The following is a 24,972-nucleotide window of genomic DNA, read 5'->3' on the forward strand; positions in this document are numbered from 1 at the left end:
CTGCCAGTACAGTCTATGCTAGGAAGGAAAGCTGTTGGCTCCTTAAAGTAACAGTGTATTGTTTCCTTGCAGTCCTTGAACTTTTGACTCGACAGTCTCCTTTTTTTGTTCATTTTTCTCACTCTGTATGTGCCTAATAGGCATTTTAAGAGTAAAGTCAACATTGTCTCTTATCAGATGCTGCAATATGGTTGCATTCTATTAATTGGATGCCATTGTATGGTTCAGAAGAATTCAGCAAAAGCTGTCCTGTCCTGTTTTTTAATTTAGGTAACACCAATTTTTATGGACATTGAGGTGACTACCTCAGTCTGAAGATTGACTTTAAATAATTGTAGATAAAGTGTTCCGAGATCCCTGCAAACGCACAGGAACATTCTATGCTTATGACATCAGTGAGGATACCTGCAATGCAGATCTAGGATTACAAGTGATTAACTTTTCGTGTCTTTACTTACCTTTGGTAACGCTCTTTCTGGTAGAGACTAAACAGAGTATTGACCGAACATCACGTCCTCGCCGTTCTGGGATTAGACTGTATCAATTAATAAGATTGTAAGTCTATGAATTTGCACACTGGTCTAGTAGTTTGCTTTTGGGGCTCTGCGTCTGACGAGCACGGACAGTCTTAAAAGTAATTGGCTCCACAGTTCATTTCCAGAGTGGAGTCTCATGTTGCCACTTTCCAGCACGCAGAGGTAGTGCTGAAAAGTTTCCGGATAAAGTCGGACGCCCTTTGAATATTCAAGAGGTGAGGAGTCTGCATGTGGTAGTCTCTGCCAGAATGGGTGTTACCGAAGGTAAGTAACTTCTTAACTAGATTTTTTTTCTCTAAAGGGCATTAACAGCCCGTACCCTCTGGCACAGCAATGGATGTAACTAAAGGCTGGTAGAGGTGATTGAATGACCCATCTCATCTAAACTTGGGGGGTATTAGTTGCCAATTTATATTGATTAGAAGTGTGGCTCACTGGTTAGAGGAGGCAGACCTGGAAGCAGAGGTCAGCCCGGGACCAGGGTTCAATTCCCGGCTCGGCGGGGTCTTGAGTCCTAAAAATGTCCATGGACTCGACAATTCTTGCTCCGGTGCCTACTCGATTCACGGGTTCACACTCTGCGACTCTGGGCAATAGCTTGCTTAATCTCCACAACGGCCCCTCGGGGCGGGATGCCTGGCTTTCACCTTGCGGATACCCTGCCGGGGTTATCTCGCAGGGGAATACCAGGACGGGTTCCCTAAGCAAGCGCTTAGAACCCGCTCAGTGATTTGCGCTATATAAATTCCTGTACATTTACATTTACATTTTACCTTGTGCACTAATGCTCCAAAGTTTAATGTATACTGGTACAGCAGAACTAGGTCTAATGCATGATTGTGGGGAAGCTTGCTTCAATAATTGCCCTAATGGTGGGGTTGACTTCTCCTTGTACTCCTGTATGCAATATTTTTTTTATTACATACCTGTCCATGTTTGACTACAAGTAAATGTATTCTGCCTGCTTAATATTTTTAGTCTTAAATACGTTTGCGAACCATACTGCAAAACAATTAAGGTTTTTTACTTATAACACAACAGTATAATAGTCGTACAGCAACACATGGCCTAAAAAATCATTCTGTAGGCATTCCCCTAAAGTGTTTTTTTTTTGTCCTCTTATGTGCCCGAGACAGCCCTCCAGCCTTAAAGTTTTCTAGTCCACCTCGGAGGGGTCTGATTTCAGACAATCAGTTGCCAAGACTGAAATGCTTGGTTTTTACAAAATATCCCAACCCCTAGTTCTGTAAGAGTTTCAGGTAAGTAAGTAGTGGGTTTTTTTTGTTTGTCAGTTCTGTTTCTGCAGACGTATCTGCTTTCCTTGAAGTGGTCATTGCTGTCTGTGCTGAGTAATTGAATAAATACTTGTTCCTTTTTATTCTCAGATTGATGGATCAACGCTCAGGACGATCTGCATGCAGCACGGTCCGCTGCTGACATTCCACCTGAACCTGACTCAGGGCACTGCCCTGATACGATACAGCACCAAACAGGAGGCAGCCAAGGCTCAGACGGCACTGCACATGTGAGTGTTTGCTTAACTGGTCACGCCTGATTAGTATACTGATCATAAGTTTCAATTGCCTTCTCTCGATGTTCAGTAAGTCCTTATTTCATCTGACATCCCTGTCTTTGTAAAATTTAGCTAAAATGTAACTCTTTCTCCATCTGATCTGCTACCACCTGAGCTGTTGTGTAGCTGTCTACCTTGGGCTACACACTGAACTCAAATCTATGTCAAGAGCAGAAATGCGCACACTGATTTTTGCTACTCAAGGGTTTTAAAAATGTATTCACACTGTGCCAGTGATGAATGTCTGGTTGATGTTTAAAATTTTATTTATTTCCCAATCAATTTCCATACATAACATAAATACTAGAGAACAGGAATACAGACAATCCCAATAGTCTGTGAAAGAGTACAGGACTTACTTGGCTGTGAGAATTGGGAAAAGGAAATGTGAGGTATTATCTCCTCCACTGTAAAGTTCAGGATTCTGACTGACTCCGACATCCTTGAGGCCGGCACTAAGCTTGACCTGGGTGATTTCCTACCTATCGAAGAACTAGACAATCAACCTAATGTCCGGCAGCAAAGGATCCAGTCTCCTGGTTATTACAACCTCCATGCCAAAAACAGTTTTGTGTTGCCTTTGAAGAGGTCATTTCAGAGGAATGCATGGCTTATCCCATTCCAGAGAAACAGGGTAGGGAACCCACACCACCATCTGTGCGGTCACCTGCACCTTTACCATCCCAAGTTCACTCTGTCCATACAGACTCAGACCAGGACCATATTGAAGACCAAACAAACCCATATGAGGACTCTGTTCCTACCAATGGCGGGGACAACCCTTGGCACAATTATAATGTGGACCGTCCAGACAATACATCTTTAAAGTCATACCCTGTACTACCCTCCAGGGGCGGCTCCTCCGTTAGGGCGGAGGAGCGCCGCCTCACTGCTGCCTCGCAGTGCGAGAAGCAGAGCATAAAATGGCATTTTAAATACCAAAGTATAAAGCACGGGTATGCCTGGTTGGGGCGGGTGAATCGGCGGGACGGGTAAGGTACGTTACTCCAGTATTGGAACTTTCATAGAGTCCCATAGCTTGTATCATTCCTAGTCGTCGGAATGGGAGCCTCGGTAAATAAAAAATAACATAGCAGTAGGTACAAAAGAGAAAGAAAGGCCTAGGCCTCATTTCATTTTGTAGCATATCCACATCTTTTTGCAAAAGAGACCAAAATCATGCAACAACCAATCAGATTAGCCTCACCCCCTATAACCTTCCTGAGAGCGCCTCAGATTTTCTACTTCACATTGTGCTAAGGGAGGCTCTTCAACTTTGGATTTAATCTTGTTTATCTACAGTTCTCTTTTAAGGATGTCAGACAAGGAGAAGAAAGCTTTATTTAAAGCCTATGCTACTTGTTCTAAGAAAAGGTTTTACGTGGAGGACAAGCATAAGGACTGCATTTATTGCTTGTACCCTGACCACAACGCCACTGATTGTAAGATCTACAGGACCTTCTCTTCCAAGACCCTGAGCGACTCTGAGGGACGTTTACTGACCTGGTTGCAGAAGCTGAAGTCACGTAAGGAAGATATATCCAGTGGCAGTGAGGATGCCTCCTCAGCAACATCTTCAAGGAGGTCTAAAAAGAGGGGTAGGTCTTCCCCTTCAACTTCGGCTGATCCTCCTACTAAGGCCTCACAAAAGACCTCTGATAGGTCTGGCAGGCCCCGTCCCGAAAAAATCTCCTCACCGAGATGTAAAGGAGAGGGAGGGACTAGTTTCTGAGGTACTTTCTACTCAGAAGGCGAGCCATGGACCTTCTGATTCACCGCCACCATCTGACAAGCCAAAGCTGTTCAAAAACCATCTTCTGCACCTCAGGATGGAAAATATGAGAAGAAAATCCGTCCGCTGACGACGACAACATCAGGTAAGTCGACGACGGCATCTAAAATTCACCTGAAGTCAATTCCAGCTTCGTCAACACTACAGGTACCAGTTACAATGTCTTCGACGATGATGACTACCTCGACAATGATGACGTCAACGACATCTACAATGGCGCTGACGACGATCATTCCATCGTCGTCGGAGATGCACTCTTAGTCGACGACGACCTCGTCGACGATACAGAAAGGCAAATTTCGATTAAAAAGACGCCAAATTACACCGGAAATGACATCTCCTCGTAGAGTGACTCCATTACCTCCGGCTTTGATTTTGGAGGAATTTTCAGATGAGGATGAGGGTCCTTATGTGAATGCATACAGTCCATCCCAACTTCAAGTAAAATGCCGGGACTCAGACTCTGAAGACTATTACACAGAACAGCAACAATACATACCACATACTAGACCTCAAGAACAATTGCAACAGGGTATGGTGGCCATGCCGTCTTCACTTGTTAGTGATTTACAATTCATGTTGTTAGATTATAAGAGGAGATTTCCATCATAATCCTCTGAACAACTTTCAATGCAGGTGCCTCCTCCGCCACCTCCAGCCTATTCTTCTGACACGACAGCCCCTCAACTACCTCAGTCTCCGGAGCCGAAACGGACAGAAAGTCATCAGAATGTGGTCACAGTCCATGATTCATCAGATGATGACCAGAGCGTAGAACAGTTCCCGAATCCACATAGGGAATGGGCCAAGTATGTTTTTCCGGATCCTGCTTCCCCATTACCAGATCTTATAGATTATCCTCCAGCAGACATCGGAGGTTTCCATAATCTGATGGAAAGGGCTTCCAAACGGTTTGGTCTCCCATTCCAACTGTACAGTCAGACTGCTTTCTTTATGATTTTAAGGAGCCTTACAGAAAATCTGTCTGTTCTATCCAAATTGTATAGCATGTATGAAGTGAGGGGATAAAGGTGATGCAGTCTCCAGCTACCGTCATCCCTGTTCTTTGGAGACTGCAGAAGATGGTCCCGCTTGCCTGGTTGGTCAACTGAAGCCAGACTCTGTTATCTCTCAAGTGGCTCAAAGAAAATCAAAAAATCCATCGGCGCCCCTTACCACACCACCGGATGAGGAGGGTAGGCGTCTAGATAATGTGGGAAAGAGGTGTTCGAAGCATATGAGCTGCAGATTCTACACTTTGCATTAGATCGCCACCTGGTGTTGGGCTTGGATGATTGCATGTTGTCGTCTTGGAAGAAGTCTTTTGTAGTCACGAGATAGGTGACTCCTCCCTTAGACGATAGTGCGCATGGGCATCGGCTCCATCCTTAGATAGTTTTTCCGCCACTGGGTTCGGATGAAACTTTCCTGCTCCGGTTCGAAGTCTACTTTTCAAGTACTTTGACGCGTAGAAACTTATTCAAACTTCACCAAACTACTTTCGATATCGATAAACGTCAACTCAACTCCATCAGCTCGATTCCGGTCGTCGACGTGGGCAGTTGGGCCTATCCACGCTGTGAGGCCTACACCTCATGGAAAGGACGCCATTCAAAAGATGCCCCGGGTGTGGAGGAAAGTTTCCACACAGTGACCATCACGAGGTCTGTAACCTGTGCTTATTGCCAGAACACGACGAATCCAGCTGTACAGCCTGTGCATCCTTTCGATCCAAGAAGACCATTCGAGATCGGAGGGCCCGTCAACACTACATGCAGAGATCGGCTCCGGAACCGGTAGATATCTTCGACGAAGAAGTTCCGCTCGTCCCCGAAGAAGATTCAGACGATCTCCAAATCGTATCTGGGGCAGACTACGCTGATGACTCCATACCATCGGGTCAGCGCGTGAGTACTACTGCCCCTGCCCCATACCCAGCACCCAAATCAAAGGCAAAGGTCAACACTCCGCCTCCGGGGCCCGGTCGCGACCGATAAAACACTTTGAAAGCCCCGACATAGAGCCCGGCTCCGAAGAAAATACTCAAGCCTTATCGTAGCTCCTTACCGAGCAAGCCGCACGTGCCGATCCCACCAGCTCCCTCGGCACCGAAAGAAGTCCCGCGCCAAAACAGTCGACTTCTAAAGACAAAACTATGAAGCCAGCGTCTGACGCCTGGCGGCCGACGAAACCAGCTTTACTCCGAAGCCAATATCTACGGTACCGAAACCTACAAGGCCTGATTCAGATGCGCTCAAGTCCTTTAAACAGCCAGATATTCCTGACCCACATTCATATCCATCAAAAGCTTCTCCCCCAGAAGACAATATTAGGTCATCAAACATGCTCCAGAAGTATTTAAAGATCCTGTACGTGCTAGGATTCTAAACCCTAGAATTGAGAAAAAGTACAGGCTTGCACCTGGGGATCCTGCCTACATTAAAGGACAGCTACCCTTAGATTCCCTAATCGTATCAAATTCTAGAAAAAGAGAAAACTCGCAGACATCAGGTGAAGCACCACCCCTGATAAAGAATCTAAGGTGATAGATGCTTCAGGCAAAAGGATAGCTGCACAAGCTAGCAACACATGGCGTATAGCTAACACACAAGCACTCCTTGCAAATTATGACAGGGCTCACTATGATCAGTTAGAGACACTACTACAACATCTACCTGGCCAATATAAGGCACAGGCAAATGACCTTATACAAGAAGGCAAGTTTATTTCAAATGCCTCAATCAAGTGCGCACTTGATGTAGCCGACACTGCATCTAGAGCTGTAAACACTAGTGTCCTACTTAGACGTCATGCGTGGCTACGCATTTCAGGATTTAAGCAGGAAGTGCAAACTACCATCTTAAATCAGCCATTCAACCAACATAAATTGTTTGGACCAGAGGTAGACACAGCACTTGAGAAAATGAAGAAAGACACTGATACAGCCAAATTTATGCTTTGCAATCCACACAAGCAAGAGGCTCCTTTCGTCACTCCTTCTATAGAGGAGGCTCCAAACAGAATGGAGCAGACAATACAGCTTCCTTCAAATCCAATACACAGACATCCTCCAGTAAAGGATATATCTGAAAGAAACACGTTAGTGTTAGATTCCTTACCTTAGAATATCCCCAGGCGTCAGTCTGGATCCGGAAACTTTTGCGTAGCAGTACCCCTGCGCGTCGGTAGGCGTCGTCTGCAGGCGTCCCCTGCGGCTCCGCGTCCGTCGTTGGCGTCGTGCGCCGTGATGACGTCGCTGGAGTATATAGACGCCGCCTCCGCGCGCTGACGTCAGTTCTTCTTTTTTCCGCGCCAGTGGACGCAGATCTGAAGAGCAGTACTCCGGTCTTTGACCAAGTTTTTTCGAATTATTGTCACTTTGTGCCTGTTAGGATGCCTGGGTTCAAGCACTGTGATGACTGTGAGCGCACGATGTCGGTCACAGACCATCACCGCCTCTGTCTCCGGTGTCTGGGCCCCGACCACGACGTGGACTCCTGCGTCGACTGCCGGGCCCTCACCAGCAAAGCTAGACGGGAGCGGTCCCGCAAGCTACTGGAGCTCCGGGTGTCGGCCCCACGTCGGGACCGGGAGCGGTCCCGGTCCGGCCGGAGGTCGAGAGAGCGTTCGAGGGAGCGGTCGCGGGGCCGCGCCGAGCGTTCCGGAAGTCGACACCACTCGTCATCCTCGTCAGGTAAGAAACACAAGAAGTCGGGGCGTCGTCATCGTACCCCCGACTCCCCCCGACGCTCGCGCGATGCGGCCGGGGGTTCGGGTGACCCCAACCCCGCGGCTCCGCGAGAGTCGCCGGCGCGGCCTGCCCCATACCCTCAGGTCCCTGGGCACGGTGCGACGCCTGAGGAGATTGAGGCGTTCCTCATGGCCATGAGGGCCCTGTCTCCTCCGGCAGGTTCCACGGCGCCTACGGGCCCAGTGAACCCGTCCGGGGGCCCTGGCGTTTCTGCTGACCCTACCTCGACGCCGTCGGATGCTCCGATTCCGGCGCCGCTAGGGCCTTCGGGGTCGACGCCGGATGGACGCCCATCCAACCCAGCGCCGATTCCATCAGGGTTGCCCGCGGCTCCGCCTCCGCGCGACGCCGGTTCCTCGGTGCCGGCTTCGGGCGGCACTGGGGCTCCGACGCCGGCTCCGGGCGGCGCCGTCCCCGTACCTTCACCGACGCCGGACGCGGGGCCGGACGGGCGTCGCACGACGCCGGTCCCGGCGCCGATGGGGCCCATGAACCCCGAGGAGCCGGTCTACATCGTTGACTCCGAATACGGAGAGGATGAAGAGTTCGGTGAAGGTTGGGAGGGGTCCGAGGACCCTCTGTCACGCGAGTGCCAGTATGACCCGGACTGGACAGGTGACTTGGGGGATGCCAGGCGTCTGGACGACTCTCCTAACCCTGGTTTGATCTCTCCTCCTTCCGTGGCATCGGTGGAGGGAGCTGCATATTCTGTGGTGCTGATGAGGGCTGCCAAGGCCTTACACCTTGAGCTCCCCGTCGCGGCCGTGGGGCCTAACATCCTCACCGAGGTCTTCAAACCGCAGTCATGCCCACAGGAGCCACTGCTGCCGTTTAATGAAGCCTTGTCGGACGTTCTGTTGGGCACGTGGTCCAGGCCCGCTTCAGGTGCGCCTGTCGATCGGAACGTGGCCAGGCGCCACCGTCCTTGTCCGGACGACCCCAAGTTCCTATCTACCCACCCCACTCCTGAGAGTCTGGTGATCCAGGCCTCGACCTCCCAGTCCGCATTCCCGTCGGCCCCACCCGACCGGGAATCCAAGAGGTATGACCAATTTGGCAAGAAGGTCTTCTCGTCCATTAGTTTGGGCCTGCGGTCTTGCAACACCGCCTGCCTCTTGGGCCGCTACACCCACTCTGTGTGGGATACGGTCGCGGAACTGCTGCCAGAATGCCCCATGGAGGTGCGGGCAAAACTCGGTCAGGCTGTGGCTGAGGGCCGAGATGCAGCGAAATATTCGATACGGTGTGGTCTTGATACGACCGACTCGCTAGGCAGAGCTATGTCAACGACGGTGGCGATTCGTCGCCACGCCTGGCTGAGATCCGCCAATTTTTCGGCCGATGTCCAGAGTACATTGATGGACATGCCGTTTGATGGCTGTCACCTGTTCGGTGACAAGGCGGACCACGCGCTGGAACGCTTCAAGGACTCCAGGGTCACGGCCAAGTCCTTGGGTCTCTCGACCCAGCGTCAGCAACCGGGTTCGTTTCGCCCCTTTCGTGGCCAAGGAAGGGGCGCCCCCACACGTGCTGCCAGCCACGCGCCGCAACAATCCTTTCAACGCGGTGGCGGCCGTGGAAACCGCCGTGGTGGCGGTCGGGGACAACGGCGGGGTCAGACCACACCCTCCCCCGCAGCATCTACCCCAAAATCCTCCTAGTCCGTGCTTTCGGCCCCATGTGACGCCAGTGGGTGGCAGGGTTCGCCATCACCACGCTCACTGGCGCACGATCACTTCGGACAGGTGGGTGCTGCAAATTGTCCGAAGGGGCTACTCCCTCCCCTTCGAGACCTCTCCTCCGGCCATGCCACCGCAGAACCACCGTGTGTCGGGGGACCACTTGACACTTCTGCAGGAGGAAGTTACGGCCCTCTTGGCCAAGGGGGCCATCGAGCGCGTTCCTGGGCCAGAAGTAGGGCGTGGTTGTTATTCCCACTACTTTCTGGTGCCCAAGAAGGACAAGGGGGGCCTACGTCCTATCTTGGATCTAAGGAACGTCAACGGCTTCCTCTGGAAGGAGAAGTTCAAGATGTTGACGTTAGCTCAGGTCTTGGCTGCTCTAGACCCGCAAGACTGGATGGTAGCGTTGGACTTGCAGGACGCCTATTTTCACATCCCCGTCCTGCCGGCCCACCGGCGTTACCTGCGGTTCACGGTAGGCCTGGAGCACTTTCAGTTTATCGTGCTCCCCTTCGGCCTTACCAGCGCCCCACGGGTGTTCACAAAGGTGATGGCGGTGGTCGCAGCCCATCTGCGCAGGTTAGGGGTTTCAGTCTTCCCCTACCTAGACGACTGGTTGTTGAAGGCGGGCTCGCCCCAGACAGTCGTCCACCACCTTCAGATGACGGCAGACCTCTTGCACGACCTGGGGTTCTCCATCAATGTGCCGAAATCACACCTGTGTCCCTCTCAAAAGCTCCTTTTCATCGGAGCGGTTCTGGACTCGGCGCAGTTTCGGGTTTATCCTCCAGAACGGCGGGTTCGGGATATTCAGGCTTTGATTCCCATCTTTCAGCCGTTATCCTGAGTTTCGGTCAGGTTGACGCTGCGGCTGCTGGGACTGATGGCTTCCTGCATCCTTCTGGTGCATCACGCCCGGTGGCGGATGCGGGCTCTGCAGTGGGACCTGAAGTTTCAGTGGGCCCAGCATCAGGGCAACTTGTCCGACCACGTCTTGATCTCGGAGGGCACTGCGAGACAACTGCAGTGGTGGCTTACGGACCGCGATTGGGTCAGGGGCAAGTCCCTCTCCCTTCCCCAACCGGAGCACGTTGTCGTGACGGACGCGTCCCTCCAGGGCTGGGGTGGCCACTTGGGAGAGGCAGAGATCAGAGGCATCTGGTCTCCGGCGGAGTCCCGGCTCCATATCAACCTGTTGGAGCTGCGGGCGATTCGTCTGGCACTGAAGGCATTCCTCCCCTTTGTCAACGGGAGTGTAGTGCAGGTGTTCACCGACAACACCACCGCCATGTGGTACTGCAACAAACAGGGCGGAGTGGGGTCGTGGACCCTTTGCCAGGAGGCTCTGCGCCTCTGGCAATGGCTGGAACGTCAGGGCGTGACTCTGACGGTTCAACCCCTGGCAGGTTCTCTGAACGCCAGGGCGGACGAACTCAGCCGTCGGTGCTCGATGGATCACGAATGGCGTCTGAACTCGGACGTGGCGCAAGGCATCTTTCTGCAATGGGGAGAGCCTTGGTTAGATCTATTCGCCACAGAAGAGAACGCGCAATGTCATCAGTTCTGCGCGTTGGAGTTTCCAAGACGGCACTCGCACGGCGACGCCTTTCGGCGCGAGTGGAGTTGCGGTCTGTTATACGCCTTTCCGCCTATACCACTTCTGCCCAGAGTGCTGAAGAAGATCAGGCGCGACCGGGCCCAAGTTATCCTTGTGGCTCCGGACTGGGCTCGAAGGTACTGGTATCCCGAGCTACTCAGCATGTCAGTCGGTCCCCCGATCCGCCTGCCCCTTCAGGAGGACCTTCTGTCGCAGCAGCAGGGGACGGTCCTCCACCCGAACCTGTCCAGTCTCCACCTCCATGCTTGGAGATTGAGCGGCGGCAGTTGAGGCCATTTGACTTGCCTCCTGAAGTCTGTGATGTTATTCTGGCAGCCAGGCGTCCCTCCACTAAGTCGGTATACGCCTGTCGGTGGAACAGATTTGTGGCATGGTGCACAGCAAAGGCTGTGGATCCTCTCTCTGCCCCTCTTTCGGAGGTTCTTCTGTTTCTTCTTTCTCTTGCCCAGCAGGGCTCTGCTCTGGGCACTATCAAGGGCTACCTTTCTGCCCTTTCAGCCTTTTTGAGGCTTCCTGATCAGCCTTCTTTGTTCAAATCCCCGATTGTAACTCGATTCTTGAAAGGCATCACTCACATGTTTCCACCTGTTCCGTTTGTGATGCCTCAGTGGGATTTGAACCTGGTTCTAACTTTCCTGATGTGTGCTCCCTTTGAGCCCCTTCATTCTTGTCCTCTCCGTCTCCTGACTTTAAAGACGGCTTTCCTGGTTGCCATCACCTCTGCCAGGAGAGTGAGTGAGCTCCAGGCTCTTTCTGTCCAACCTCCTTTCCTGTGCATTCATCCTGATAAGGTGGTTCTGAGGACTAGACCTTCTTTCCTGCCCAAGGTTGTTTCGGCCTTTCACATCGGGCAGTCCATCACCCTCCCTTCCTTCTTCCCGCCTCCGCATCCTTCAAAGGATGAAGAGCGGCTCCACCGTCTGGACCCAAAACGTGCGCTTTCATTCTACATGGATCGCACACGCCAGTTCCGGGTGGATGACCAACTGTTTGTTGGCTACGTGGGTGCGAAGAAGGGACGGGCGGTTTGTAAACGAACCATCTCTCGATGGGTCGTCCTCTGCATCAAAGCGTGCTACTCTTTGGCTCGGAAGGAGCCTCCTGTTGGGCTGAGGGCCCATTCCACTCGGGCCACGGCGGCTACTACTGCCCTGGGCCGGGGAGTCCCCTTGCAGGACATTTGCCAAGCGGCTACGTGGGCCTCGCTGCACACCTTTGCGAGGCACTACTGCCTGGACAGTCAAGTCCGGAGGGATGGCTTCTTTGGCCGTTCTGTCCTCCAGGACTTTCTGGTGTAGTTTTGTATTGGTTCGCAGACCCACCACCGGGGTTGGTATTGCTGGGGTATGTATTCTAAGGTAAGGAATCTAACACTAACGTGTTTCTTTCAGATGAACAAGTTACTTACCTTCGGTAACGATATATCTGTAAGAAACATTAGTTAGTGTTAGATTCCTTACCGAACCCACCCATCCTCCCCGTTCTGCGAACTGATACCTAGGGTTAAGGTCATCCCTTTCAGGGCCCTAGTTTTACATGGCACCAGTGTTGGTTCTCTCATGGCTCTGTGTCTCCTGGCGCGGAAATGCTGTGTGCAAAGAACTGACGTCAGCGCGCGAAGGCGGCGTCTATATACTCCAGCGACGTCATCACGACGCCAACGACGGACGCGGAGCCGCAGGGGACGCCTGCAGACGACGCCTACCGACGCGCAGGGGTACTGCTACGCAAAAGTTTCCGGATCCAGACTGACGCCTGGGGATATTCTAAGGTAAGGAATCTAACACTAACTAATGTTTCTTACAGATATATCGTTACCGAAGGTAAGTAACTTGTTCTTTAGAGGAGGCTATAGAGGCAACAACAATAAAGGAAGAGGTCGAGGTAACAACAATAATCAAACCTCTTCCACCTCAAAAAAGTGACTTCCCTCTGCTCCCCCAACAGCACTCTACTCCTGTGGTGGGCAGACTAACACAGTTCCTACCTGTCAGGAATTCCATAACAGACAGGTGGGTAAGACAAATTATCCAGTATGGCTACTGCCTCGAACTTACAGCTACCCCTCCACACATACCACCCAGGCAGCGTCCAATGTCTGCAGAACATCTTGCACTACTCAAACAAGAAGTCCTGTCACTTCTTCAAAAGGACGCAATAGAAATAGTTCCATTACAACATCAAGGAACAGGGGTTTACTCGCTGTATTTTCTAATACCCAAAAAGTACGGGACACTAAGACCAATTCTTGACCTCAGGCCCCTCAATCACTATATACACTCAGATCATTTTCATTTGATCACTTTACAACAAGTGCTCCCATTGCTGCAACAAAGCGACTTCCTTACAACACTCGATCTAAAGGACGCCTACTTCCACATTCCTATACATCCTTCTCACAGGAAGTATCTGAGGTTTGTACTAGAAGGACAGCATTATCAATTCAAAGTGCTTCCATTTGGGGTAACAACTGCACCAAGAGTGTTCACAAAGTGCCTAGCAGTAGTAGCAGCACATCTCAGAAGACAACAGATACATGTCTTCCCATATCTAGACGATTGGCTCATAAAAGCCGTCATTCTATCAGTGTGTCCAACACACAGCTCAGACAATTCAAACATTGCACGGCTTAGGGTTCACAATCAACTACACCAAGTCACACCTACAGCCCTCTCATGTACATCAATATTTAGGGGCTACAATAAACACGTCTACAGCTCTAGCATATCCCAGTCCAGCAAGGATACAGAGCATTCAAGCCTTAGTCACAAAGTTTCAACATCAACACTCTCTCCCAGCCAGAGTGTTCATGAGACTAATAGGCATGATTGCATCTTTATTGTACTGTATGCAAGACTGCAAATGCGCCCGTTACAGGAATGTCTAGCACAACAGTGGAATCAGGCTCAAGGACAACTAACAGACCTGGTGTTGGTGGACAGCTGCACACATCGCTCTCTGCAGTGGTGGAACACCAAAAACTTGACAAAAAGGCGGCCATTCCTCAAACCTGTTCCACAAATAGTGCTTACAGCAGACGCATCTCTCACAGGATGGGGAGCCCATCTCCTACATCATACAACTCAAGGGCAATGGACCATTCAACAAAGATCGTTCCATATCAATCACCTAGAGCTGCTAGCAATATTCTTAGAGCTCAAAACTTTCCAAGTGCAAAACAAAGCTGTCTTAATCCGGACGGACAACATGACAACTATGTACTATATACAAAAACAGGGGGGACACACTCTCTACAGCTGTCCCAGCTTGCACAGAACATTTGGAGATGGTCCATTCCACAAAACATATATCTGTTAGCAGAACAACTTCCAGGAGTTCACAATCAGATAGCAGATCTGTTAAGTCGACAGACACTACAAATCCACGAATGGGAACTACATCCGCAAGTTCTTCTACCATTCTTTCACAAGTGGGGTCATCCAGACATAGATCTGTTTGCCACACACGAAAACGCAAAATGCCCAACCTTCGCAGCCAGGTTTCCACATCCGCTGTCCAAGGGCAATGCGATATGGATGAATTGGTCAGGCAGATTTGCTTTCGCTTTTCGCCACTTCCACTAATAATGCGCAAGCTACGACAACAGTCGCTCCAACTGATTTAAGTAGCTCCCACATGGGCACGTCAACCGTGGTATACAACACTGCCAGAACTATTTATTCATTTCCCTAGTTCCACACCAAAAACTACGTCTGACATCATCCCTGCTAACGCAGAACCATGGAGACATCAGACATCCAGACCCAAGCCAAATAAATCAGGCGATCTGGCTCCTGAGGTCTTAGAGTTTGGTTATCTTAACCTACCACAAGACTGTATGAATATCATTAAAGAAGCCAGGAGACCTACTTCTGTAGTAGGGGATCTCTGTGTATAGTCATAATCTAGTGAATTGGCACGCCCATGTGCGTGGACCCCGGCAATCAAAAATAATCTCTTAAGTTGTCAAGAAATGCAGAACTGCAAGACACTTCAGAGAAAATTAAAGACAAATAATGCAGCCTATATACACAGGCTACACTGTCCAGTACTTCAACTAGAAATTCCACCAAAAAAACAACACACAACACTGCCTGCCCAGTTTCTTCCATAGAGAAACTTGCCTCTACCAGTAAAAAGCCTCTGCAATGATAGAGAGGAAGGCATGGACAGACAAGCCCCATAGGCTGCCATTATGTGGCTTACAATAGGATACTGTGCCTTTAAGAAAACTTTCCAGAAATTTCTCCAGTATCCCAGAATGCACAGCAAGTCCCTTCTACTTTCAGTTCTTTTTTTTTTTTTTTTTTTTTTTTTTTTTTTTAGGATTCAAGGCTTTATTCGAGGAATATACTCATAAAAGCACAAACATACATTTAAAATACATAGTAATAAAATGTTCCTTGTTTATAAAGACTATTTAAAACATTTGTACATACATGAGCAATAAAAGAAATTATTTAGTATACATTTGCACAAATATCCCTTGATACCCTAATTATGTTACATTGGAAGAGATTGTCCTCCATCTAATAGGCCAAGCCCACCCCAGATACTTTGCTGTTTCTAAAACGATAGGCATATCAGTGGTGGTACAAATGATTAGTAGTGCCTCAACACCCCTGTATGTCCCTAGGTTTCTGCAGACAGGAGTTAGCCAAACTCTTCTCGGGGTGGCATAAGCTTTGCACACAAATAAAGTGACCTGTGCTTTCCTTAATTGCACCAAAAACCGGGCAGGACGAGGTAGTTACAATCCTCCACCTACCCGTCAATGATCTCAGAGGGAGGGCACCTGATCTCAACTGGAAGAAAAGCTTCCTATCCTCTGGGTTTGTAATACTGTCCCAATATAGTTCCAGTTTAGGACACAGTTTGATTTCTAGGAAGCGCCCCGCCATTGTATCTGACCTCGTTCTACTCCAAAGTTTACCATCTACCCAATCCCAGTATACACTTTTGATTGTATTTTTACTTGGAAAGGGTTCTCCAGATGGATTGTCCCATAGTTTAGAGAGTCCGAGGTCCCCTAAAGCCGCTCTAAGATTTTTTAACCACACTATTTTGTGGAAGATGTCAGCTTTGATTATGGCAAGGAACCCCTCTGCGTAGTGCCTTATTTCCGGGGTAGTCCAGAGGCGTCTCCAGTAAAGGATCGGGCGCAATCGCGCTCGGTCACTAACTGATCTTCTCCCTAGATCAAGACCAAGCGGGATCAGTGGTGTACTCTGGGGGAGACCTGCGATTCCCCTTAGGAACCTATTCTCCGATATCTGTAGAGGGAGAAGCCTATCAAAGCCCCATAACTCTGCCCTATATAGAGCAGACCATATAGCCTTAGCGTCATATACTCCTAGGACTGGTTTTATGGGCTTTGATTTTGACTTTTTGTGTTCCACCCAGAGTACCCCCAAAATCTGTTGGTGCCTCAATACCGCCATTTCAACATGCTGGGACCATTTTAGATTATTTGCTATCTGCCTCCCTAGATATGTAAATACAGAAACAGCCTCTAACTCACAGTTATTCAAAAGTATTTTGGGCCGGGGTCTACGCTTAGATGAGAAGGCCATCAGCTTGGTCTTACCCACGTAAACTTCCAGGCCATGTTCCCCACAGAAGAGATCAAAGATGTTTAGGGCTCGCTGCAAGCCTGCCGGTGTTTTAGATAAACCAACGTATCATCGGCGAACATCAGGATCGGAACCCTGACGCCCGCCAAAGAAGGTGCGTCGACACTGGCATCGAGCATCCTAGCCACAATTCCGTTAATAAAAAGGGAAAAAAGCAGGGGGGCCATAGCACACCCCTGTCGTACTCCGCGTCCAATAGGGAAATCGGCAGACGATTCGCCATTCGTGCCCCACTGGACTTTGGCGAAGTTACATTCATGTAGCCTCATTATCAGGGTGAGCAACTCCGCTGGAAGGCCTATATCACTCAGGACTGCCCAGAGCTTTCTCCTTGGGACCAGGTCGAAGGCAGCCCGCAAGTCAACAAAAGCGACATACAGGCTGCCCTCGCCAAGCACCACCGTCCCCCACTGCAGCAGAGCAAAACGAAACACCTGATCGACGGTGCTTGTTGCCCGCCGGAATCCAGCCTGATATGGGGACAGGGCATTTTCCTCCTCTAATCTACACACAAAAGGGGAGAGGGCCCCAATAGTTTAAACTCCAATACCCCAGGCCCCCTAAGGAAACCAGTTAATCACACGCAGGGGGTATATAGAGTACACAACTACCACAGTGGAAAATTCCCCAGTTTAGAAAAACTGCCCTCACTCACATACCGAAGTATGTGACATGCTTCATCATAGGGCCTGCTACAAACGCCCTGGTGTAGCCACATCCAGGGCGGAGCATTAGGGAGGGGAAAAACAAAATCCACGTGAGAAGACGTACGATACGATACGATCAATTAATACGTACAACGAATAACATACAAGAGTGGTGAAACGTGCAAGTGAACACCTCGTGAATTTGATGTAAGTGCGACGGAAAAAGTGCAGTTTAGGATGTGATTAAAACTGATATGGGGTGCCAATAGAAAATATTGCTTTATTAAACCCAATTTTGATACCTCTATCAGGATTAAAAGTAAAAAGAAAGGATGGGATAATGTCTTACAGAGAAAATGAGTGTAGGAAGGTACATCCTGACTATGGTTGCCCCCAACTTTTTGCCCTGTGTTTTAGCTGGTTTTGGACATAGTCGACCTGGGACCCTGCCAATCAGGACCCCAGGCCTACTGCTCTCTCTTTAAAATGGATTCCATGTACCCTAGGTACATTTCCAATTGGTACTGGGCCACCTTATCAGACCCTGTAACTCAGGGCATAGGTGTACCCAGGGCTGCCAGGGGCTGCAGCACGTATTGTGCCACCCCTGGCTGGCCTCCTAAATTTGACACAACTGGCTGCATGACAGCTGGGGCAAAGTCGTGTAATCACCCTTTGCTGTAGGTGTAGTATACCTATACCTAACCCTAAAATGGACACACAGATTCCTATCAGTCACTCCTATGGCAGGCCTTGACAATCCTGAAGGCAGAGTGCTTGGAATCGTGTGAGATGGTGCTCTGGCATGAGCTGAGCCTGTCTGCAGCTTGCGGAATCAAGTCCTAATAGCTGTTCCATGATATCGCATACCATATACTCTTAAGTGCATTATAATCCTCGCGGTTAAATGCTATCTTTGGTATTGCTTTATCAAAACATGTCGAGTAAGGTGTCATACGAATTGGAATACTAACCCCTCGCCAATTCTGGCGACGGGGTTAGCATTCCACCCTTCTAGAGGGACACGACATGTATGTAACTGTGAACCCCGGTTAAAGTTAACTGAAGCCTCAGCTCCACAAAATGGATGCTGCCACCACAGACACGAGTCTGACCCCCTGCAGCTGGGAGTCCTTCCAGCGAGGGGAGCCTGGACAAAGGGTTTCCTGTCAGGGGCGGTGCTAGCACCGTCCCAGACATGGTTTTGTGTATCCTGGGTAGGCAGGGCTTTACAGGAAGGTGACTGCTGAGTGGCACCCCGGTGCTCACTACGCATAGGCCGGTCTGAACCAGTTCCAGGGGCACACCAGCCCCTGGCCTGGGGAAGTCCGGCATGGCTGAGGGGTGTAACCACCCCCCACCTAGTCCCACCCATAGGCAGGACCTAGTCACCGGGTCAGCCCCCTTTTTTAGTATAAAGATGGGAGCGGGCCCCCTGTTAAAATTAGATCATCTTTGGAATCAAGATACCACTTTCTTCGAAAGGACTTCACGATTTCTTCTTCAAGATTCTCCCTTGTGGCTAAGGAGTAGTCACCCTGCATCCGCAGGCACCATCCTAAAGAACACTGCGGTCTGCTGCAAGTCCCTCATCACGAATCCGACGACCCAGCACGACGAGACCCGGCTTCCCTGGCACCTCTGACCTCTACTCACCTCTACAGCAAAGCTGAGAACCGTGAGTGCGACGAGACCTCAAGGGACCGACGATCGCCAAGACTGCACGACATCTTTATTGCAAGCCCACCGAGTCTTCCACTGGTGAGTGCTTTGGGGTCCGAGAAGCCCAACCCTGCGCAGCTCCAGCACCCAAGATCAGCCTCCCTGCATCTCCACGATCGGCGTGGGGCCCTTCTGCTGTTTGCTGTGCACCGCGTTGTTTGGCTACTAGCCGGCTGGCTTGTGGCCTTCTGAACGACGCCCGACGACATCTCTTCTGCTGGTCTGGTTGCTCCAGGCTGGCCCTTGCTTCCTTCTTCGAGAGAGGCACCCCGGACCCTCCTGGTCCACTCCAGACGCCATTTTAGGTCCACCGCGTGGGCTTGAATTTGCCAAGGCTTTGTTGCCCAATCCTGGGTCCAGCGACGCCGACAGCTTCTATCTTCGTGGGACAGCTCGATCCTCCATCCTGGTCGCCGACAACTCCTCCTGGTCCGTGAGATCTTCGAGCTACAGCGTCACCCACCCACCTTGTCGAGGTGGCTACCATCCGGTGCCCTCCTGGTGCCCACTGACTACTGGCTAGTAGTCTCGAACTTGGTCCCCTCTGCTTTCAGGTGTCATCTATCTTCAAGATCCAGGCTTGGATCCGACTGAACTTTCTTCACTGGTCACCGGCCAGCATCTTTTCTTCCGGCTCCTGGTCCGTCTACGAGGATTCCCGACGTCTTTTCAGACCTATGCAGCTGCAGCCCCTGGGCTAGGTAACTTCGGCATTTCGGTGCCCCAGCATAGCCTCACTATCCAAGGGTCAGAATCTACTTTCGTTTTCTCCCTACCAGGTCGGGTTCGCCCGAGAACACTAACTTTCTATTTCCTAGCTACCATAGACTTTTGTCCCGCATCTCGCGTGAGAGTGCACACACTGCACCCGAGTCCCCTAGGCCTCCTAGAAGTAATCTAACGATTCCCTAGTCAAGTCCTAGCGATTCCAAAAGCTATTAGTACTGTACTTACCTGCTAGGAATTTCGCATTCCACTTTCAGAGTATATGGTTTTCCGTGCCCCTCGGGCATTTGTATATACTGTGCTAACTTAAGTATTTTTGTAAGAGTTTTGGTTTGTGCTTAGTACCCTGTCCTCATAAAGAGTACAGGGCTGTTGTGATCTTTAAATAAATAACTGTTTATTTTCATAACACTTGTGTGGTGTCCTTTCACTGGGTATTCAAGGGGTATATGTGTGGTAAACAGCTGGCTTAACACGCCCTCTCGAGTCTTTAGCCTTAGACTGCTCGTATCCATGCTACTAGGATAGCTGGTCTATAAGGTTGACTTACAACCAATCATCAATAAGGGTTGCTGGACTGATACATAGTGGGCACTAGAATAGTGACCACTGCATATCAGGCCACCTCCTCACATTGGTGAGCAGCGGTTGGGATTTGAGCTTGCTGTTGTTTTACCACACGTATCCTAAGAATATCTTGTTGAAAGATCACATAAGTACTGTTAGGTACATATAACTAAAGCTTAGAATACTCTGAGTTCTACTGAACCAGCTGTTGTAGCTCCTCAAGGCTTAGCACACCTTGGCTACAACTCTAGCAAGGGACCAGTAGGTAACACATAGTGTAGGTAGGTGCATCACTTACACCACACTAGAAGCAGTATGTCGGTCACAGGAGGAAACACTGAGTCTCCCCTTGTGTCAGTTGACCCTCCACAGGTCATCCCTTCAAAATATACTGCTCTTAGCTTCCATGAGATGAGACAAGTGTGTACTCTCAGGAAACTAAAACAGGGGTCTAACCCCACCACTTCCTTTCTGATTGGTCTCTTAGAGGCTTATGATGCCAGTAGGGCTGGTAACCCAGACCCTTCTAATCCAGATGGAAGTTTGCCCTCCTTACAGGGTCCCTTTGATATCCATCCCCTCATTGAGGCAGATGATGCTGAGGAGGAGAATGAGTTGTCTGGGGATGAGGCAGATAAGGGACAGCTAGAAGTCAGTAGACTAAGCAGGTCCAACTTAAGCAGACATGAGCTTGGTACTGGGGGACCCCTGGGCCCACTCTCAGGTCAGCTTAACATTGGGAATGGACGAGTTAGGTCTCTCTCAAGAGGCTCTAGCAGATCCTTTCGAACCAATGGCTCTCTCAACTCTTCTCACAGAGGAATGTCTTCCCCTAAGAGGAGAGTGTATGAAGCTGAAGAAAGGGCAGTCAAACTGAGGATTGAAAGGGAAGAACTTGCCCTGGCCAAAGAGAGACTTGCCCTTGCTAGAGAGCAAGAATTATGTGGGCTAGTTCCCACTGGTGGCAGCAATAAACCTAGCAATAGGGAAAGGAGTTTTGATAAAAAGCACCTGAATAAGATAGTGCCCCCCTTTAGGGAAGGGGATGACATCCACAAATGGATTACTGCTTTGGAGAGAGCCTGCACTGTGCAGGGTGTTCCCCAAAGACAGTGGGCAGCTATCTTGTGGCTCTCCTTTGATGGTAAAGGTAGAGATAAGCTCCTCACCACAAGGGTGGAGGATGCTAACAATTACCAAGTCTTGAAAAATGTACTGGTTGATGGGTTTGGTTTAACCACTGAACAATACAGGATGCTGTTCAGAGACACCCAGAAAACTCAGTCTCAAGATTGGACTGACTTTGTTGATTGTGCCACTAAGGCTTTTGAAGGCTGGCTACTGGGTAGTAAGGTTACTGATTTTAAAGGATTGTATAATCTAATTATGAGGGAGCAAATCTTAAATAATTGTCAGAACCAGCTATTACATCAGCACCTGGTAGACTCTGAGTTGACCTCTCCACAGGAATTGGGTAAGAGGGCAGACAAATGGGTCAGAACCAGGGTTAGGCCTAAAAACCAGGGTGGTGACCAGAAAAAGGAATCAACCAAGCCTCAAGAGAAGGGTGGGGATAAATCCACAGAGAAGACTTCCCAAGGGCCCCAAAATTCCAACAAGGGTGGTGGGTCCCAGAACACTCCTTCAGAACAGAAGAAACCTTATTGCCATACCTGTAAACAGGTGGGTCATTACAAAAGTGATGCCAGTTGCCCTAAAAATGGTAATAAGGGAAATATACCCCCAGGTAATACTCCTAAACCTCCTGTTACCACTAGTGGTAATCCCCCAGGTGGTGGGAGTGCCCCCAAGAATGTGGTGGGCATTACTTTGGGCAATCAGGAGGACTATGGCTTAGCCAGGTTCCCTGACCACACTCTTGTCTGTGAGACTGGCATGGGGTTTGCCAACTTCACTACTGGACCCCACATTTTGGGCAAGTATAGACAAGAAGTTTTAGTGAATGGTCAGAAAGTTGAGGCATTCAGAGACACAGGGGCCAGCCTCACCATGGTGAGTGACCATCTGGTCCCCTCTGCTCAACTGACCCCTGGTTTTACTTATCAGGTGACAGACATTCATGGAATGAAAAGAAGGCATCCCATGGCAGTAGTCAAGCTCAGCTGGGGTAATGTCACAGGGCCCATGAGAGTGGCAGTGACAGATAATCTACCTGTAGATTGCTTACTGGGGAATGACCTGGAACTCTCAGCATGGGCTGAGGTGGAACAAGAAACACATTCCAGAATGATAGGCCTATCCAGACAGGTTAGTGGGGCAGTAATAGCTACAGCCCCAGTCCAAGCACCATTCCTCCCTGAAAAGGTTGGAAGGGCAGTGGTAGCCACTGCCCAGGCTCAGACAGACTTTTCAGAACAGGATAGGAGGGCTGTGACAGTCACAGCCCAAACACAGACTGAGTGCCCTCCTGGAAAGGTTGGCAAGGTTGAAATGGTCTCAGCCTCTACTCAGACAGATAGTGAGGTTGTGAAGCCTGAAACAATGGATCACTCCACTCAAACAGAGAGCATTGAGGAGGAAGAAGAGTCTTCCCCCTCCCAGACACTAGGTGAGAGCCAGCCTCCTCAGGGAACTGACTCTACCCCTGTTGAAGGAACTGCCCCAGAGGTAGTCAGGCCTAGCCTGGCAGAGCCCCTGATGGCAGGGGACCCTTCCCAGGTGGGACCCAGTCTGGAGCGGGTAACCTGCACCTCTCTACCCTGCCTCAGTCAGCCCAGGGCTGAAGAGATCAGGGAGGCCAGTGGTGGACCCCAAAGGGCCCCCTGTCCAAAAGAACCCCTTAATCAACAGATTAGGATCACTGAAGCTAGTAAACCTAGCCAAGTGAAAATAAGTCAGACTCCTGAGGGATCCCCCTTAAAAATAGTTAGGGAACTCCCACAGCTGGACACTGTTGGGCACAGCCAAACATGGGGGCTAAAAACCCCAGACCTGACCTGTCCCTCCAGTAAGCCAAACAGAGGGACTCAGCCTCCAGCTTTAGGTAGCCAGAGGCTGACCCTGAGAGCTCAGTGCATCTCAGCTAAAGAAAGAAAGGCACACATGATGAATGGTGATGGGAGGAAGTTGAGCCCAAAGGTAGAGGAGCCTCACTTCAGCACTCCATCCCAGCATCAGCCTTCTTCTTTCCCAAGACACACCAGAGACAGAGATTCCCTATGGTGGAGACCCTCAGATACCCTTAGGGTGAGGGGTTGCCTAGTGGACCATGACACAGGGGGAAACCAAGCCAGAGCTGGTACTTCCTTATATGGCCACTTAGGTAATAGAGGCTTACCTGGACAAGGATAGCCTTATCTCCTTTCGTTTGGGGGGGGGTTGTGTAGGAAGGTACATCCTGACTATGGTTGCCCCCAACTTTTTGCCCTGTGTTTTAGCTGGTTTTGGACATAGTCGACCTGGGACCCTGCCAATCAGGACCCCAGGCCTACTGCTCTCTCTTTAAAATGGATTCCATGTACCCTAGGTACATTTCCAATTGGTACTGGGCCACCTTATCAGACCCTGTAACTCAGGGCATAGGTGTACCCAGGGCTGCCAGGGGCTGCAGCACGTATTGTGCCACCCCTGGCTGGCCTCCTAAATTTGACACAACTGGCTGCATGACAGCTGGGGCAAAGTCGTGTAATCACCCTTTGCTGTAGGTGTAGTATACCTATACCTAACCCTAAAATGGACACACAGATTCCTATCAGTCACTCCTATGGCAGGCCTTGACAATCCTGAAGGCAGAGTGCTTGGAATCGTGTGAGATGGTGCTCTGGCATGAGCTGAGCCTGTCTGCAGCTTGCGGAATCAAGTCCTAATAGCTGTTCCATGATATCGCATACCATATACTCTTAAGTGCATTATAATCCTCGCGGTTAAATGCTATCTTTGGTATTGCTTTATCAAAACATGTCGAGTAAGGTGTCATACGAATTGGAATACTAACCCCTCGCCAATTCTGGCGACGGGGTTAGCATTCCACCCTTCTAGAGGGACACGACATGTATGTAACTGTGAACCCCGGTTAAAGTTAACTGAAGCCTCAGCTCCACAAAATGGATGCTGCCACCACAGACACGAGTCTGACCCCCTGCAGCTGGGAGTCCTTCCAGCGAGGGGAGCCTGGACAAAGGGTTTCCTGTCAGGGGCGGTGCTAGCACCGTCCCAGACATGGTTTTGTGTATCCTGGGTAGGCAGGGCTTTACAGGAAGGTGACTGCTGAGTGGCACCCCGGTGCTCACTACGCATAGGCCGGTCTGAACCAGTTCCAGGGGCACACCAGCCCCTGGCCTGGGGAAGTCCGGCATGGCTGAGGGGTGTAACCACCCCCCACCTAGTCCCACCCATAGGCAGGACCTAGTCACCGGGTCAGCCCCCTTTTTTAGTATAAAGATGGGAGCGGGCCCCCTGTTAAAATTAGATCATCTTTGGAATCAAGATACCACTTTCTTCGAAAGGACTTCACGATTTCTTCTTCAAGATTCTCCCTTGTGGCTAAGGAGTAGTCACCCTGCATCCGCAGGCACCATCCTAAAGAACACTGCGGTCTGCTGCAAGTCCCTCATCACGAATCCGACGACCCAGCACGACGAGACCCGGCTTCCCTGGCACCTCTGACCTCTACTCACCTCTACAGCAAAGCTGAGAACCGTGAGTGCGACGAGACCTCAAGGGACCGACGATCGCCAAGACTGCACGACATCTTTATTGCAAGCC

General features: G+C 50.2%; 1 protein-coding gene across 1 annotated transcript in view; it reads left to right on the forward strand.

The window, feature by feature from the left end:
• LOC147665769 (trinucleotide repeat-containing gene 6B protein-like) overlaps positions 1–24,972 on the forward strand; it is a gene marked incomplete at its 5' end in the record, with an annotated part of 535,565 nt that overhangs the window by 433,231 nt on the left and 77,362 nt on the right. The window contains one exon of the mRNA XM_086949498.1: positions 1,922–2,061. Within this exon, the coding sequence (XP_086805624.1) occupies positions 1,922–2,061 (140 nt within the window). The remainder of the gene's footprint in view (positions 1–1,921; positions 2,062–24,972) is intronic.

This window comes from Lissotriton vulgaris, unplaced genomic scaffold, assembly GCF_964263255.1.
Source record: "Lissotriton vulgaris unplaced genomic scaffold, aLisVul1.2 SCAFFOLD_768, whole genome shotgun sequence".
NCBI lineage: Eukaryota > Metazoa > Chordata > Amphibia > Caudata > Salamandridae > Lissotriton > Lissotriton vulgaris.